Source organism: Trachurus trachurus, assembly GCF_905171665.1.
Source record: "Trachurus trachurus genome assembly, chromosome: 20".
Taxonomy (NCBI): Eukaryota; Metazoa; Chordata; class Actinopteri; order Carangiformes; family Carangidae; genus Trachurus; species Trachurus trachurus.
The window spans coordinates 12,558,239-12,575,504 of NC_139911.1; the positions used below are offsets into that span (position 1 = coordinate 12,558,239).

General features: G+C 43.8%; 3 protein-coding genes across 7 annotated transcripts in view; 2 read left to right on the plus strand and 1 right to left on the minus strand.

Annotated features, from left to right (window-relative positions):
- Positions 1-65: 65 nt before the first annotated feature.
- cdk8 (cyclin dependent kinase 8) lies at positions 66-8,362 on the minus strand. Its single transcript, XM_083995093.1, has 13 exons — positions 7,895-8,362; positions 6,430-6,505; positions 5,907-6,017; positions 4,993-5,133; positions 4,271-4,328; positions 4,053-4,184; positions 3,816-3,959; positions 3,013-3,082; positions 2,770-2,842; positions 2,516-2,613; positions 2,240-2,318; positions 1,675-1,833; positions 66-1,158 (listed from the first exon to the last, which is right to left on the minus strand). Exons 1-13 carry the CDS (start codon positions 8,020-8,022, stop codon positions 1,033-1,035), a joined length of 1,395 nt encoding a protein of 464 aa, XP_083851219.1. The 5' UTR covers positions 8,023-8,362; the 3' UTR covers positions 66-1,032.
- A 1,258-nt stretch (positions 8,363-9,620) lies between these two features.
- rnf6 (ring finger protein (C3H2C3 type) 6) lies at positions 9,621-15,416 on the plus strand. 2 transcript variants are annotated; one of them, XM_083995497.1, is made up of 4 exons: positions 9,621-9,690; positions 10,827-10,982; positions 11,182-11,304; positions 11,713-15,416. In XM_083995497.1, exons 2-4 carry the CDS (start codon positions 10,841-10,843, stop codon positions 13,563-13,565), a joined length of 2,118 nt encoding a protein of 705 aa, XP_083851623.1. In that variant the 5' UTR covers positions 9,621-9,690; positions 10,827-10,840; the 3' UTR covers positions 13,566-15,416. The 2 variants fall into 2 exon arrangements, with proteins under 2 accessions (XP_083851623.1, XP_083851624.1); XM_083995498.1 differs by having other exon boundaries at positions 9,668-9,690; positions 11,182-11,346.
- Positions 15,417-16,717: 1,301 nt separating this feature from the next.
- The window catches only part of atp8a2 (ATPase phospholipid transporting 8A2), a 54,338-nt gene continuing 53,789 nt past the window's right edge, over positions 16,718-17,266 (plus strand). For all 4 annotated transcript variants that reach the window (XM_083995389.1, XM_083995391.1, XM_083995392.1 and 1 more), the window contains exon 1: positions 16,718-17,027. In XM_083995389.1, coding sequence (XP_083851515.1) covers positions 16,985-17,027 — 43 coding nt within the window. In that variant the 5' untranslated portion in view covers positions 16,718-16,984. The remainder of the gene's footprint in view (positions 17,028-17,266) is intronic.

A 17,266-nucleotide genomic window follows, 5' to 3' on the forward strand; every position in this document is an offset into this window, starting at 1 on the left:
ATCACACATCTGCTGCTCATAGATGCACACATTTAAAATATCAACGATATCCATGTTTCCACTTTTATTGTCAGGATACTTGCTTCATGTAAAATATTTCAATACAATACAGTACAATGCATGTTCCATCTGCCATCCTCCATGCGATTGGTTGGTTTTGTCATCCTGTTGTAAGGCTTGCCCACAGCGTACAGCAGCTGAGCGCTCAGCCAGCGCCAGCTGCTTTGCCACTCTCGCCTTGACAACAAAACCATGAAAACTGATTAAATTATAAACTACTAAAATCTTTTTTGTCATCTTTTTTTTGTCCTTTCTGAACAAAAACCCTAAACGCCACAGCTGTGGGGGCTCCACATCCTCCCTTCACAGCAGCTCAGTTCAGTCCTCAGCTGAGGCCCTCACGGGGCCACACACACACACACACACACACACTCACAAAATAAACGGACAGACAGACAGGAGGACAGACGGACAGGGAATCTGTCAACGCTGGCAGTCACATAGCAGCTTTCAGTCTCATCCAAGCTTCAACAGGAAGAGGGAAACTGGCTGGGGCAGGTGGAGGTGTGGAGACAGGTGAAGAAGTAGGGAGGAGATGACAACGGACTTAATGAAACCCCCCCTCCCCTCCCTAAACCGAGCCGTCTTCTCTTGGCTGGTTCGATAACGTCTGCGTAACAGAAACAGGATGGATTCGACCACAGCGTCCTCTCTCCTCATCCTCCCACCTTGTGTTTCACCCGTCAGGTTTTTGCTCTATAGCGATATTTCTAATACTGGGGTTACGGTGTGTTGTCTCGACGAAGTGAAGATTATTGTCATTCTGGCCAAACGGAGACTGCTGCAGAGAGGGTGTCCTCTGGTGGGGTTGGGGTGGGGGGGGTGGGGGTGGGATGGGGGAGTTTGTTGCCTTGGACACCTCCACATCCCACAGTACATTCGTTCAGGTGGGCGCGGTGAGGGCTGTGTATGTGTCGTGTGTATGTATGTATATATGTATGAGTGTGTGTGTGTGTGTAGGGGGGGTTTGTTTCAGTAGCGGTGGGTCTGGTGGGAGTACTGGGGAGGCTGTTGGGAGGTAGTGGAATATCCCATGCTGCTTTGGGGCAGTGATGTGCTTGGTCCAGGGTTCTGGTAGGCAGCATGTGGATTGGAGCGCTGCAGGAGGGAAAAGACATTCATTTAAAATCCAATCGCTGCCCATTGATGGTCATGAGGAAAAGACGGGAGCTATCTTTTATCCATCTGTCGAGATAATTGGATTCAAATAATCATAATGGTGCAAAATTTGATCAGATTACTGGCGTGAGTGTCAACCAAAGGACAAACATCATGAAGTGCACCATTACACTGGACGTCAGCTGCCTAATGACGAGGAGCTGCTTTGGTTCTAAACACATTATCTCTAGAAAATGAATACATCGCGGAAATTAAACCATGGTTTATTATATCACAGCTGTTTTTACATAAACTACAGTCTTCACACATCGTGCTTTCTGGATTGACTGTGATTAAAAAAGCCAAAACAGCTGATCTGAGAGAATGGAGGTGCTAAAAAAAAAAAAAAAAAACATTGATAGATAATAATCAGCATTAATCTGGTAGTTTGTTTTTGCACTTGACTGTTTCCACTCTCCATTACATACCCATGGAAATCCAGGAAATATAACTCACCTGGTAGTCTGAGGTCATGATGAGGCCACCTGAGGTAGTGGTGGGCGGGACAACTCGCACTTTCTTCAGGGGCGGGCCCTGGGCGTGGCTGTTGTCAGGGTTGCCGGTGTGCCCTGCCCCGTTCGTGTGGTTGTTTCCCTGTTGCTGCTGCTGGTTTTTCTACACAGGGTTTTAATACATTTGATTAATTCACATGGTACGTTCACCTTTATTACAATAAACTGAGTATCTCTTTGGTTTGTGGACAAAACAAGACATTTGAGGATGTCATCTTGTGGTTTGGGAAACACTGATTGACATTTTTCAACACTTTTTAACATTTTATCGACCAAACAACTCATCGATTATATATTATATTAATCATTTAAATAATCGATAATGACAATAATCGTTAGTTACAGCCCTAGTACATTCTGAGTGCATTAACCACATTTCTATTCGCCCTACTGTGTAAATACACAGTACCTCTTTCTTTGTGATGGTTCCCTGTAGCTTCCTTCATATAATCATGAAATAAGATCCCTGTATTAATTTAGAAGCTACACGTGGCATATGGATTTCTTACTTTGTCTGCCTTGTCCTCTGGCTCCTCCTCTGTCAGGAACTCTCTCTTGGGATAGGGGATCTGGCAGCCTGCAAACACACTGGAGAAAAAAAAGGCAAAGAGGCTTGTCAACTTCAAAACATTCACTCCCATGACTCAGAGCTAATTGGCTGGGGGGGGGGGGGGGGGACTATTCAATGTGGTCGACGTCCCAAGGTCATGAGACTCAAGCTCAAGGAGCAGCACAGGATAGATGAAATGGATATAGACTGTATGTATGTGTATGTGGTTACTCACTCAGATGTAGGCAGGGGCTCCTCCAAAAAGTAAGGGTCCTGCATGGCCTGCTCAGATGTGATTCTACGGATGGGGTCCATTGTCAACAGCTTCTGGAGCTTCAATTAATTGCACAGGAAGTCAGCGTTACCATTAATGGAAGTGGCATAATCAGAGCACACTCCCGAGTATAGCCGCAGAGCTGCTATGGAATTGCCATTAAATAGTATTATGTCAGTGCATGTATCAGCTTTTAGCGAGGTATTGTAACTCACCAAGTGGAATGCTTTGCTGTCTGGTTTGACTTTATGTTTTTCCATGTACTTTATAAGGCTGCAGTTTGTATATCTGTGGCAGAGAAGGAGCGAGTTACATCAGTGCGATCAGATGACTTCAGAACTGTTCCCCGTATAAGAACGTGCAGTGTTATTACACAAGCAGGAACACGGAGCACTTTGCTCAGACTCTTGTTTCAAATTTAAAAAGAAAACTGGGACAGTGGTGCCGTGCAGACTCACGTGTTCCTCCTAAAGTCTTTCATCAGCGTGGAGTGTTCTGGCATCTTTTTGATGTCCTCCCAGTCTTTATCTGTCAAATGAGGGAAAGTCAGGATTACACCATGTCACACCCTCCCTCCCTTCAAGAACAGATTACTTAAAAACGTAGAGTCTGGATTACAATCTTTTTCAAGCACAAATAGCTCACGAAAACAAACACACTGATTTTTGTTTTTAATTTCGGATTGTAACATTTGACCCGATGCAAAATGTCCTCGATTGACGGTTAAGGATTGTAGGTCCTGTAGAATTAAAACAAAATCCAACAAAGTGGCTGGTGAATTACACAACTAAATCAGCAGAGATGATAGAAGGAAAAGATAAAGAAAAAGATAAGAAGCAGCTTAAGTGAACTGGAAAATATACGGTAGGCCCGAATGTAGCTCTACAAGTAAAAGTTTCTGTGTTTGTGACTTGGCTTATTCTGTCGTGTCAGTGGATTGATGTTCAGAGCCCACAGATCACATTACTGCCTAGAGAGAGAGACCAAGCAAAGACCAAGGAGATAATCTGCCTCCGTTAGGAACAAAAACTGCTTATTCTTCCATTTCATTTTCCACTGAAAAGGCAGCACTGTAACACCATTAATGTGTGTACACTGCAAGGAAAATCACGACTTAAAACATCCCTGTTCGAGTCAGCTGAGGTAAATCATTAATAAAACAGTAAATTATATCAACGTAGTAAATATTAGAAATAAATAGAGTGGAATATTCTTTGCTGAGTATTTTCCTCCTTTTGGTCTGGCAGCAGCGGCGCCTCACCAGCGGGGAAGCCCATGACGTTAAAGATGCGGTCCAGTTGGTCATGGTGGTAAGGGTTACTGGTTTTGATGTCCTCCTGGCGACAGTGGAAAATGGGCTCAGACGTCAGCAGCTCTGCAAAGATGCAGCCAATCGCCCAGATGTCTGAAAGAAGAAGACCACACACCGACTTAAGCCGCCAGCAAAGACGAAGACACACACACATTAACACACATACGGCAGCTCCACAGTTCTCACCGATGGCTTTGGTGTAGTGCCGAGCCCCCAGCAGTAGTTCAGGTGCTCTGTACCAGAAGGTGACCACCACAGGGTCGAGATCGGCTAAAGGCTTCAGCGGTGAATTGAAGAGACGAGCAAACCCCATGTCCGCTGAATAATCAACATATTAGTCAGCTAAATATTAGACTTAAACAATATATTACACTTAGAAAAAAAAAAGAAAACATTATACATACCGATTTTTACTCTACCCCTTTCCGGCCCTTCCCCCATCACTAAAATGTTAGCTGGTTTCTGGTGGAGACAAAGAGACATGCACATTTTTTATAAAGCCTCTACACTCTGAACATATACATGCATTTTGTCTGGTTTAGCTTTTGTAGCTGTTCTGCATGTGGTGTGTAATTAAAACTCAATGTTGCTGCCCTCTAGTGGACACAAAGGAAGCACTGCATCCCAAAGGAGAGGTGAGCTACCATTTCCATCTCACCATTGTCAGTCAAAAATGCAAATGGAAAATAATTTGGCTTTGCCATTTTGCAGCTGTTAAAAGTCGGTGAGACTGACAATATATTTAAACTATAATTTAAAAAATATTTTACAATATGGAAAAGCCTGTAAAGTTTCCTTAAGATGTGAATAACAAAAATATCACTAAATTAAAATGTTCATTGTAAAAATCAACCACCAAAGCGACTACAACAAAGAATATTCTAGACTAATTGCGTCTATAAAAATGAAAATGATGCAGCCTGCGACACTTTGGCCAAATTTTTGGAGAAACATGTGTAGTTGTGAACCGTGACATGATGACCCACACAAAATGACACAACCTCACAGGGCTTCAGCTGATTATCTATCCAAAAACAATCCAGTCTTTCATCAACTGTTGCCTTGTTAAATATCTTCTCTCCCCTCCCGTTCCCTTTCTCTCGCTCCCCCTCCCCAATCCTCTTACAAGGTCTCTGTGAAGGACCCAATTGGCGTGGAGGTAATGGATGCCATCCAGGATCTGGTAGAGCAGAGACTTGACCATTCCTCTCGGCAGCTGAAGTGGCTTCTTGTTGGCCTTGGACGCTCTGTGGAACTTAATAATGTGCTATGGAGAGACGAGATGATAATAACGGTGACGTGTGTGCATATACGTGAGAAGTGAAATGCATCATTTTGTGCCCTTTTCTACATTTGTATGGCTTTGCAAATGTAAGTTCACGCTTCAGGCAAGATGAGCAACTCTGATGTTTGTGGCATATGTTCCCACTTCTTTATGAGGGGAATGCGAGCGCTGCAGCTCTGTGGCAGAAAATGGCATTTTAATTCAGTTATAATACCCCGCCAGTTGTAACTGCCAACTGTAAAAGCATCAGAGGTTCGACTACCAAATGGTGGAGACTTTTGGGTGCATGCGTTTTCTCTAATGAGACTTTCAAGCACGTTAACAGGATTTTAAGTGAACTTCCTTCTTACTGGCTGATGGTGAATGTGAGTGTGCTGTATATGCATCAGCAGCATGAGTAATTCTGCATTTGTGAAGGTCTGCGCATTTGTCCTACATTTAAAAAAAAAATGGAAATGTTCACATATGTGCAAATAGCAGCAGAAGGCATGAATATTTATAACCTAATTCTAAACTAAGACTACTGTGAGTATGCACAGTAATCTGTGTAGGAATGTGCAGCATATGCATGTGTGTTGCTCTAAAATAATAAATAAAAACTGAATAGTAAGGAAAATGCATAACTGCAAAACATGCCATCCCAATCACATTAGCATATTCAGAAGCTCAGATACCAGTATGTTTGATCAGCCATGTCATGCTGCTTCAATATGTGTGTGTGTGTGTGTGTGTGTGTGTGTGTGCGTATATTTTACCCAAAGATCATGTTCGGCGTAGTCAAAGAGCAGCCATACTTTACGGTCTGCATGTGACAGGAAAACCTTCTGCAGTGAGATGACATTGGGATGTTTGAGCTCCCGCAGCAGCTGCAACACATAAACGCATTCAGACAACGGACCATATACTCATGGCAGAAATCACAGATGATAACAGTCATTTACTAGTTGCTGCATGTATGAACTCTGTGCACAGAACAGTAAAAACATGTGTATTTAAATGCAAAATGTGAAAATAGACTTGCAACAAAAGATTTGCAACTTTCCTTTTGTTTGACAAAGTGTCAAATGATTAACTTTATGTATTTTATGTTCCTGTAAATAAAAAAATGTTCTTCTCTTATTCTTTTTAGCTTTTCCTTTTTGTATCTGTTGCTGACTTAACAAAAGCTACTTTGTGAGGGAAGGTGATTCAGACATTACATAAACCACCTAGGAATGGCACGAAGGTGTTTAACGGCGACTAAACAAAAGGGGATAGAGTAAGCCTATCAGTCCTTACTGCAATCTCTCTGCAGGCTGACATGGAGATGCCAGTGCCTTCAATCTGCTTGAGGGCGTAGTCCTTATCATCCTTCCTACAAAACACAGAGAGAGGCAGAGCAACATCAACACCAGACCAGACTGCAGGCCTCCAGAGGGCTGTCTGCTCAGAAACATAAAGGGGGGCACTTGGCAGCTGGCACGGGGACTCTGAGAAGAGGCCGAGTTGCATTACCTCCAGATTTGTGTAATCAAGCTCACCTCTGAGGCTCAAAACAATAGAAGGGGAGAGGAAACAGGCCCTGTCTGGCAGCTGGCGAGGGACAAACAGAGCACTGGGACTGGCTCGCACTTGAATGAATTGGTAACAACCCCTCCCTCCCTCCCTCCCTCCTAGCCTAAATCATCTCATAAACCCATGCTTTGTGCCTCCTCAGGCCTCGTCCAACTGCTGCAGCACAAATGAGCTCACAGTCTCATAAACAGCAGCCTCCTAAAGCGAACACAAACATCTTTAAACACTTTGGGGCACTTTTGTGTGGTTCCGGCTGCCAGTATGTCCAGGGCCATGATAATGGGCCTAATATGGGCCGGGGAGCTCAGGCTGCCTTCAGCTCTGCTCCCGACATAGTTAAGGCTGTTAACAGAGATTACATTAGAAAAAGGGGACATAAATAGAAATGGAGGTAGGTTGCACTGTGACGGTCTGAGGGTTTGAGGCACTGACAGCATCCGTTGTCTGGGTCCGATTGGGAAACTTTACAGGACTTCACTCCCTGTCTCCACAAAGAATACTTGAACAAAATAAATCAAAGATGACAAAGATTGAAAGCAAAGGGAGACAAAAAAATTGCATGACAGCAACATTAACAAACACATATTACAGCAGGCATGTGTATTGTAATTTACTAAAGAAAACACTGTCTTAGTTTAAGAACAGAAGGACTTTTAAACAAAATTAAAGCCTCAATATTAGATGCCAGATTCCTCTATAATTAAACATTAATATTTCACACAAAAAGCAACACTGTCCCCCTGAAGAGGCTCCATGCACTGACACCATCAACAAGTGCTGGCACAATATGCACCTGCTGTATCCTACAAATAGCTCCAATATTTATTTATAAGAGAATAATTCATATTATGGAGCAACAACACAGGACAAAACAGACGGCCTCAGCTTTTTTATTACGTATGCAACCCAAATACAGGTGAGAGCAGCCGCAATCACAATTATGAGTCACATGTCAGTGCCTTCATACATGACAGGGCTTCATCATCAGCAGCCATCAGCCTTGACAGTGCAGCCCCCCTCCCCTCCTCGTTGTTATAAATCTCTTACTAAACAACATGTCTCCTCCTGCCAGTGGCCTTAAAAGGGGGGATGAACATGAGAGAAGTAATTAAAATGTATTTGGGAGAGGGAGGGGGGGCTGGCTGGCGCAGGGTTCAGTGGCTAGAGGCCTTGTTGGTCATCAACTCACCCATCTTTTCTCTTCGCTTTGTATACATGACCGTAGGTGCCTCTTCCCACTTTGCATCCTTCGTACTCGAACAGGTCCTCGACTCGCTCTCTTTCGCCGGTGAGCTTGACTTTAAAATCATAGTCCATTTTCACCACTGTTTTGCGGAAGCTAAAATCTATCCGCTCCTTTCCCTTTTCCTTTTTTTTTTTTTTTTAAAGCGTCGCTTTGGGAGGCAACTAGGGCTACTCCAACGAGCTCGGTTTGGTAATTCAGCTAGTTGCCTTCCCCAGCGTGGCCCTTTCTTCCTTCAACCCAGCTTCCACATCGAGCTCTCGGGTTGTAAATGTAATGTACCGGAGGAGATGCGCGATGCTCGGAGGTACTCCAGGTGGGAAAAGAGCCCGAAATTTATTCCTTTCTCTTGTTGCTGCCTACGTTTCTCCCAGCCGGTATCTGCTCCAGAGAGACGCACTTCACTCGGTAACGACGGCGTATTGTCGGACGGCACTGTCGTAAAACGTCGTAAAGACCAGACTAGAGCCCTGCAGCAGAGAAAGAGCTCCAGAAAAATGGGTAGACAGACTAAACACACCACGTGGAAATCCACACGAACTGTCTTGTAAGTTTCTACAGTCTTAACAAAATTGTTTCCTGGTTTATGACACTGTGGCATAAGCCAATGCTGTAAAACAGGTCATTAAAGAAACGCCTCTCTTACTTATTTTTCTCTATCACCTCAGTCATAAAAAAACAAAACATTCATCGGATATGAATTAAAGGGACCTCGACCTGGATGACTGTATTTTGCTCACTATAATTCACTCAGTACATTATTGACAAATACTTGACAATCGAAAATACCGTAGCCTACTATAAATACAATAGTAGACTTTGTTCAACGTTTAAAGCCCAGAGATGATGCAAAGTGAGAAAAATACTGGAGAATCAATTCAAACAATATCCAATAAATACATGAATAGAAACGTAAACTATTTTAGACTTCTTTAAAGAGAATACAATGAAATGAGATTACAGATTTAAAAAGACAGTTACATTAATACTTACAAAAATGTTTTTTTTTATCATCATCATCATCATCATCATTATTATTATTATTATTATTATTATTATTATTATTATTATTATTATTATTATTATTATTATTATTATGTGTTGGCAGTAGCATAATCTGTATAATGCAGCACAGTGTTGCTGCTCATTCGTTTGTTGTGTCACCTAATACAATGCGTGGGAACTTATATGTAAATATGCATTAAATACTTTATGGTGGAGGTAATTAAGGGCTGTCTTACAGACATGAGCTCATCAGTCTGGATGGTAAAAGCTAAAATCTATTATTTATGTTTAGACGTAAATGTCTTGCATTTTAAGTTTGACATGTAAGGGTAAATAAAATCAGTCATCAATCATAAAAAAACACACCCTTTAACCATATCTAACGTGATGAAAATGTACCTAAAGATACATTTATGTTATATGTGGTCTTCCCCATTTTGTAAGAGAACCATGTTGTAAACTTCAGGGGGAAAAATCCCTTTAAAACATCCTGATTTTAAGTCACATCCACAAAATGAACAGAATAATGTTGCTGTTGATGTGTATCTCTGGACAACAAACCTTGAGCCATGAATGTTTTGTGGTGTACAACAGTTTGCGTTACCTAGGAACTAATGTGTCAGAGGGGAGGCTGTTTCTCCACGGACTGTGTGGTGGTGTAGCGCCACTGGTCCCATCTTGGTTTGAGAGAGAAGGGAGAGGAGAGCTAACCGTCCATATTACAGCTGCTTTGTCAGGTACTAAACTCCTATTTAATGTCATTGTCATCTCTTAGAAAACTACGCCAGGGCTTAGTGCTCAACCCCGTGTACGGTAACTGCTCGATAAAACAGTTTGTCATATTAATATGTGCGGAGTTATTCAGTCTGTCGGCTCGCTGGTGGGTGAGCTAACCCGGCTAACACTGGTGTCGACGGCTGCTGCTGCTCGTTGCTAACGTTAGCGCTCACTTAGCGACAAAAAGCGTTGCGCATTCAAAATGACACTTCGCAGTCTTGAAATGTACTCAGGTGCCGTCTGTCGTCTTTCCGTGGTAATGTTTTTCAACCATCGCCAGGCGGTAACATCTGTGTTTTCTTATTCTGTAATAATTCTGGCTAGATTCTTTGTCTTTCCTCCTTTGCCCTGGGTTTACATGGAGGAGACCTCAGTTTAGTTTTTTACCGTGTCCCGCCTCTGCAGGGCAGCGATTGGCTGCTCGGCGTGTCCGTCATCCAGACTAGGCCGGTGATTGGTGGCTAACCAGGATGACAACGCCAGTTTTGTTGCATTATTCCCCTGCCTTTTACATGGCCTTCCGTAGCTACTGTTGTAACTTGGCTAGTATTAGCTCACGTGAAGACTGCGTTTGTAGGAGGATGTTTTGTTGCATTGATTGAATCGAGCATGTATCTATTATTGCTAAACTGGGTGGATGTACGACGCCAGTCTGCGGGCTAAACGTTAGCAACTTTAGCAAGATTACTACAGTAGCCATACTCTGTCTTTTGCTGGTGGAGTCTTTCGATAGAAAATGGATGGCGTTGCCCCAACTGGCGTCCTTGGCTGGAGATTAGTCCCTTTAAATGCTACTGTATACGAACACCTGTGATTTTATTTGCATTTTTGATCTGGTGTCAAATTCAATACAGTGAGTGCATGATGATAACCCAACCTTGCAAAACGTTTATTAGATATCTTCCCAGATGACAATCAAATAGCTCTTAGCTTGTCTTCCAATTGTGCAACATATTGTACTGACTAATGAGCAGGTCTTCACCATCCACAGAAGCTCTTTAATCATTATTGTCTAAGTGCTAAATGTAAAGCTGTTGTGGGTAGTTTCTGGTGACACTCCACCCCTGACTGACACCACCCCTCATCTGTCTGGCAGCACTTTTCACGGTGATGGACCCTCCTGGTGGGGGAGACGAACGGCGGAGGCAGGCAGAGCGTCTTCGACGAGAGGAGGCATACTATCACTTCATCAATGAATTGAGTGAAGAGGAATATCGGCTAATGAGAGACAGCAACCTGCTGGGCACACCTGGTGAGGAGGAATACATTTTGCCATGTTAACGTACAGACTGATTTCCAGTACTGTCATATTTTACATATTCCAGGCTACACACGGAGAGTACAATGTACTTGCCACAGTCACAATATATGATATTTATAGCCAGTCTTGGTAAAGGAGCAAAAATGCTGCCGACTGCACATAATGTTGTCTGTGTGTATACATTTCATAGGGGAGGTGACCGCTGAGGAGCTGCAGCAACGTCTTGACGGAGCAAAAGAACGTGTTTCATCTCAGCCTCGTACTGAGCAGCGCTCACAGACTGCTGATTCTGGAGAGCAGCAGAGCAGCAGCGGTGAGGGAGAAGAGAGAGGGGCTGGCGGGAGACGAGGGGCAGGTAGGGAGGAGGCAGCCTGACCTCTGTCTATTTGATCTATCTATCGCAGGTTAAATGACTATTAATTAATGAACAAGCCAAAACACCTTCAATAATAGCAGTGCATATTGTTTTATGATTAGACTTTGAGCACAGTAAAACATGACATGGCAAGGTTTAAACAAGGGTGCAACACATTGTGTTTTACTGTGAATCCTGATAATAAATACAATGGAAATGCTGGCTTTGAATAAAGTGTGAAACGGCTTGGCTTAAATATTGGACAAGGGAATTGCCATGTTTTTATTAGAGTTTTCCTGTACAGAGAAAAGAGTTTGGGATAAACTCATGTTAGTTTACAGTCTTAATGTTTTTTTTGTTTCACAGGGGGCACAGAGCCTGGAGCAGAGGCCTCTAATGGTGACTCATTACTGGAGTGGCTGAACACTTTCAGACGTACTGGTAACGCTACCCGCAGCGGGCAGAGCGGCAACCAGACATGGCGCGCTGTCAGTCGGACCAACCCTAACAGTGGAGAGTTTCGCTTTAGTCTAGAAATCAACATCAACCACGATCAGCCAGAGCCCGGGGAGCATAATGACACTGCGGACGCTGCAGAGCTGCCAGTGACTGCTCCTAATACAACTTCACCCTCTATACGCACCGCTTCTTCATTCTCCAGCCCTCGCCCTTCGGCCATGTCGAGGCCGGCTCCGTACCCCACTCCGCGGCCGGTCCTCAGCAGGAGGATGCAGACACGGCGTACTCGCAGCAGCACTACCACTCTTTCCATGAGCCCCCCTGCACTTCCTGCACCAGTGAACCCCCCGGCCGCCGCTCAGAGGAGAGGTGCCGCCGTGCAGCCTTTAGCGCAGCCTCCCGCTGTCCCCAACCCTCCCCCGGATCAAGCTGCACCTTCGCAACATCAAGCCCACAGCACCGAAGTAGAGCAGGGGCATGATGATATGTCTGCTCCTATAGACTGTCCCCGTGTGTCGCCCCAATCTGGGTCTCAGGCCCCAGCAGTGGGACACGAATCACGCGGCAGCAGGACTCGATCACGCGGTCGTGCGCGCAGGGCTGCAGCAGGGGGCGGGGTCTCATCCCGCTTGTCTAGACGCAGCCGTTCTCCCTTGCACAGGATACCTGCTGCCAGTGCCGCTCCGCCGTCCGGCAGTGGGGTCGGTGGCTCCAGCGGCCACACCGTTGAGCCAGGCAGTGGCGTCAGCTCAGTTTCCATGGAGACAGGGGAGGCTGTGGCAGAACCCGCAGCTCTCACAGAGCCAGCCGTAGAGCCGGGAGAACGCGAGAGCGAATCGCACGTAGTAGGAGCCGGAAGTTCGTCGGTGCGACGGCACCCGACCATCATGTTGGACCTGCAGGTGAGGAGGATTAGACCTGGCGAGAACCGAGATCGGGACAGCATCGCCAGCAGAACACGATCACGCGCACGGGTCGCAGAGAATACAGTCACATTTGAAAGTGACAGTGGTGGATTTAGACGCACCATCTCCCGCTCTGAGCGAGCCGGGATCCGCACCTATGTGAGCACCATCAGGATCCCGTTGAGGCGCATCAGCGAGACCGGCCTGGGGGAACCCAACTCCACCGCGCTGCGCTCTATATTGCGACAGATAATGACTGGATTTGGGGAGCTGAGCTCCCTGATGGAGACGGAGGCCGATTCTGAAACGGTTGCACCTAGCCATACAGATGCTATTGGCACCAATAGTAACACTAGCCCAACCAGTCGTCTGCATTCAAATGAAAGTGCAGTTGGCCCGGTTGGCACAGTGGGCGTAGAGCAGGAGAGGGTCGGGCTGGTGGGAAGTGAAGACGACCAGGGTGGGCAGGCCAGGCTTGGGGGAGGGGTGGTGAGCACCACGGAGGGACGGACCACCAGCAGAGACACCAACAACCTGGTGGAAAACGGAACTTTACCCATCCTGCGGCTGGCGCATTTCTTCTTGCTCAACGACGAAGAGGACGACGAACACCCCAGGGGCCTGACCAAAGAGCAGATTGACAATCTATCCACACGCACGTATGGTCAGGCCAGCCTGGAGGGGGAGATGGGGCGCGCGTGCAGCGTCTGCATTAATGAGTATGCCCAAGGCAACAAGCTGCGCCGTCTGCCCTGTTCTCATGAATTCCATATCCACTGCATCGACCGCTGGCTCTCTGAAAACAACACCTGCCCCATCTGCAGGCAGCCCATACTTGCAGTGCATCATGACTGACCTGTTTGCTCAAAAACGCAACTGTCACGTTCCTGGCTGGCTGAACTGAGCAGACCCAAGTGGGCTTTGCATGTACATAGCGCTTTCATGGTTTAATTTCTTTGGGGGGGAAAAAAAAAATCAATTGTGTTGCGGTTGAAGGAAGGTTAAACCAAAAGTGCGAAAAAAAAGAGACTATAAATGCAGAGAATTAACAAAACTTTATTTTTTTAGACTCCTTGTTTTCAGCAACTTCCTGTTTTTTTTTTTTCTTCCTGTGACCTGTTCTGCTGGTCTCTGTCACGATGCTTCAGAGACCCATGTCGATGGATGGCATTAATGCTTAAGGAGCTCCTGTAGCCGCTGCTGACTAGTCTTCACTTTAACTCTTCAATGTCTGATACATGTGACGTCTCTTTGTCACAACTGGACTACACAGATCACTTCTAGACTCAATTTATTCAGTATAAGCTGTAAATAACTCACCAGTGCTTGTATTTAAGGGTTTTAATGCCAGACGCTCCTCACATGCCATCTGTTAGGAATGGAAACAGGAAACCTTCAGTTTTTTTTTTTTTTTTTAAACATTAACCATTTTAAAGCTTAAAACATGAATTTTAAAGTGTCCCTTTACAGTTGCTTATGAAATGTATGATTTATCAGGATGTGTATGAGCAATGTATTTAATTTTGATATAAGTTTTATTCTGTACATCTGGTAATATGTTTAAGTGCTCTCCATACATCCGTCCCATATAATTCCATGACAGGAATCATCCATGAAAGCAACCAACAAAAATAGGCCACTTTAAATCATTAGCATTACCCATTTGAGCAGCACAATTCAGTTGAATGGCAAAAGGCATGTGATAATCAGGAAAAAGAGCTGTAATTTAGTGTGAGTTGTGCAATACAGAGAGAAAAGACAGTATTTTTTTTGTTTTGATGTTCATTGTTTACATTGTAATGCCTGATTATCATCTCCATCTCAGAAGAAAGTCACGTTAACCCTGAAAGCAACGTTCCTGTTACTTATTTGGATACATACCTAACAAAACACCCTGGGACCTGTGTTAAGAAGTTGCACTGAGTACTTAGCCTAAGACATCTGCTGAGCAAAAACCTAGTTCGTTTAAATTATTTTAAAAAACAAACAGAATTGCTGAAGATTTTACAATTTTCCAGCTAACTCAGAAATCTGTCTTCAAGTTGTTAATGTTCGGAGCATCTGCGGCAACTCTGTCTCAAAATACTGTATCATGAGTCTGGTAACGAGTCATCTTGTTGAGTCAGTTTGATCTGTCATATCTTTGTCAGTTCCAGTACAGCACCCGAATAAGGCAGGTATTAGTATGAAATTCCTGTATGCTGTTAATGGTTTCATTTTTTTCCCATGACATTCAAATATTGGCATTTCTAGTGTAGCACAGGTGGATTATTTAGCAGAACCACCTAGTCAGTGTCACTTTGTACATCAACAATTACAGTACACAGGAGCTACTTCGTTTCTGCAGTTAACATTTCACTAATGAAACTGCAAGAATGACGCAGTGTAGTATGTGAGAATGTGTGAGTGGGCCGAGTGTGTTTGTGTGTGCATGTGTGTGTGGGTGCTGAAGGAAAAGTCCAGTGTCCCAATAAACCTGGTTCTCAGAAGGCTTCTGTTCAGTGAATGTCCACCATGGAGACTTGGAGAGGATCGTGGCTGCTCGGTGCAGAAGTGAATATTTATTCTGTTCCTATTTAATAAGATGGAATTCAACTTTTGAAATATGAATATGTATTATGTTACAATGTGTGAGAGTAAATAAAAACAGTTATGATGAATATGTTACTATGTAATAAAATGAAGACATGGGGTTTCTTCTCTGCTCCTGAACAGTGGCATGAATTGCAGCTTTGTTATGATTGAATAATCAAATCTATACAAGTACATGTGTGTGCAACAAAGACGTGCAAAGAAAGAGTGCATATTCTGGCTGAACTGAAAAAAATAATCATGCTAAAAAAAAGGGGAGACAATGATTATTCCACAAAATTAATTTTCTAGATGTATATACATTTTTGTAGCTTTATTTTGATATGAAACTGGGGTGTGCGTTAAAAAGTCCTTTTACACTGGCATAGCCTCCATCCAAATTTTTGTTTTTTTGTACTTAAAAACATACACACTTTGTACAAATGAAACCGTCTGGCCAATTTCATTCTCAGGGGCTCTTACCTGTTGCCTAACGTTGTGTGATATGGCAAATAGTGACCATCATGTGTAACGGCGGTCAGCAAAAGTTTAGTTACTAGTTACTTTTACATTATTAGCAAACGTAAAATCTTCCTCTTTAGTATTTATATATATATTTTTGATTTATTAAAAGAAACAAATATTAGCCACTAGTTCCTGATCAATGAACAACTGACTCGACAAAAAAGATAATAAAAAATTGTGGTGTTTTATATTTTGCGTCAGAAGACTGGGTGCGCGCACGCATGTCATCATCCGATGCGCGCCCCCGTGGATCAACTTAACGGTGCATCAGACTTGTAAAGCCAGAAACACAGAAATGACAGCGTAAGGTAGCCCTTCAAAATAAAGGTTTATAAATCATTTCTTAAAATCGTGATTTGCACCATTTCAGTTATGCTATTATTATTGGAGTTTTTTTTTTTTTTTTTTAAATCAATACACCCCCATTCCTACCACAGAAATTAGGTTTTCATGTCTTATACTATGGATAGTCCACATTCAAAATATATTCTATTCACATAAAACAAAAGAAAGCAATTATTAGGCTGATCAAGTATTTTTGTTTGTTTCAAATATAAAATAAATACAGTGTTTGAATTTCAAAGATATCCATCCATTTGTGAAAATAAAATAATGACAAAAGGGGTTATCATATCTTTAGCAATATGGCCTGTCATCTCTTTATTACGCTGTTGTATTAAAATTCAATTTCTACTATTTGTGGTTGAGGACAGCCCATCTGTGAAATAGCCTACATTTAAATTAGCATAAGTAACCTGCAATATTTAATTCATGGAGTAGGCTAGCCACTAATTCTGAACTAATTAATCAACCCAATCATATTAAGCGATTAAACTGGTAAAAGTGAATTTCAACACTGCAAACATGACCACAAGCGTCTTTATTTTAGCGTCCTTTATTGTGAAACCCGTGACCGGAAGTGGGACCCTTTCTATTCCGTGTGACTTGCCGTTGACTGAAGCCGTCCTCTACAACATCACCTCCGCGGTCCAGCCGAGAAATAATGATCCGTGAGCAGCAGCAGCAGCAGCAGCGGCAGCAGCAGCAGCGGGAGGAGGAACGGCCGCAGCCCGGGCCCGGAGCAGCATTTCCCCGCTCTGTCGCTGAGCCATGAGCATGCCACCGCTCCGGCCTCCTCGCCCCAGCCTCACCGTTCACACTCGTTCACCACCAGCAAGATGTATTTCAACCGGAGAGCCAAGAAGATACACAGCGAGGGAGGTAAGTAAGCCCCCCGAAAAAACAAAACAAAACAAACAAACACCATTTTAAAACCTTTGCTCTGCAATTTGTCCGCCCGCCTTTCAGTTCGTGACCTGTCAATGTAAAGCCGTGTTTATGTCATTGTTAAAAACAGGCCTGACCGGGGGTATAGCGGCCTGTATTGCAATAATCATGCGTATTTTAGTATGTGCTTGGAATAATAACTCGAAGCGGTGATGTCCGGGACTGCGGCATGC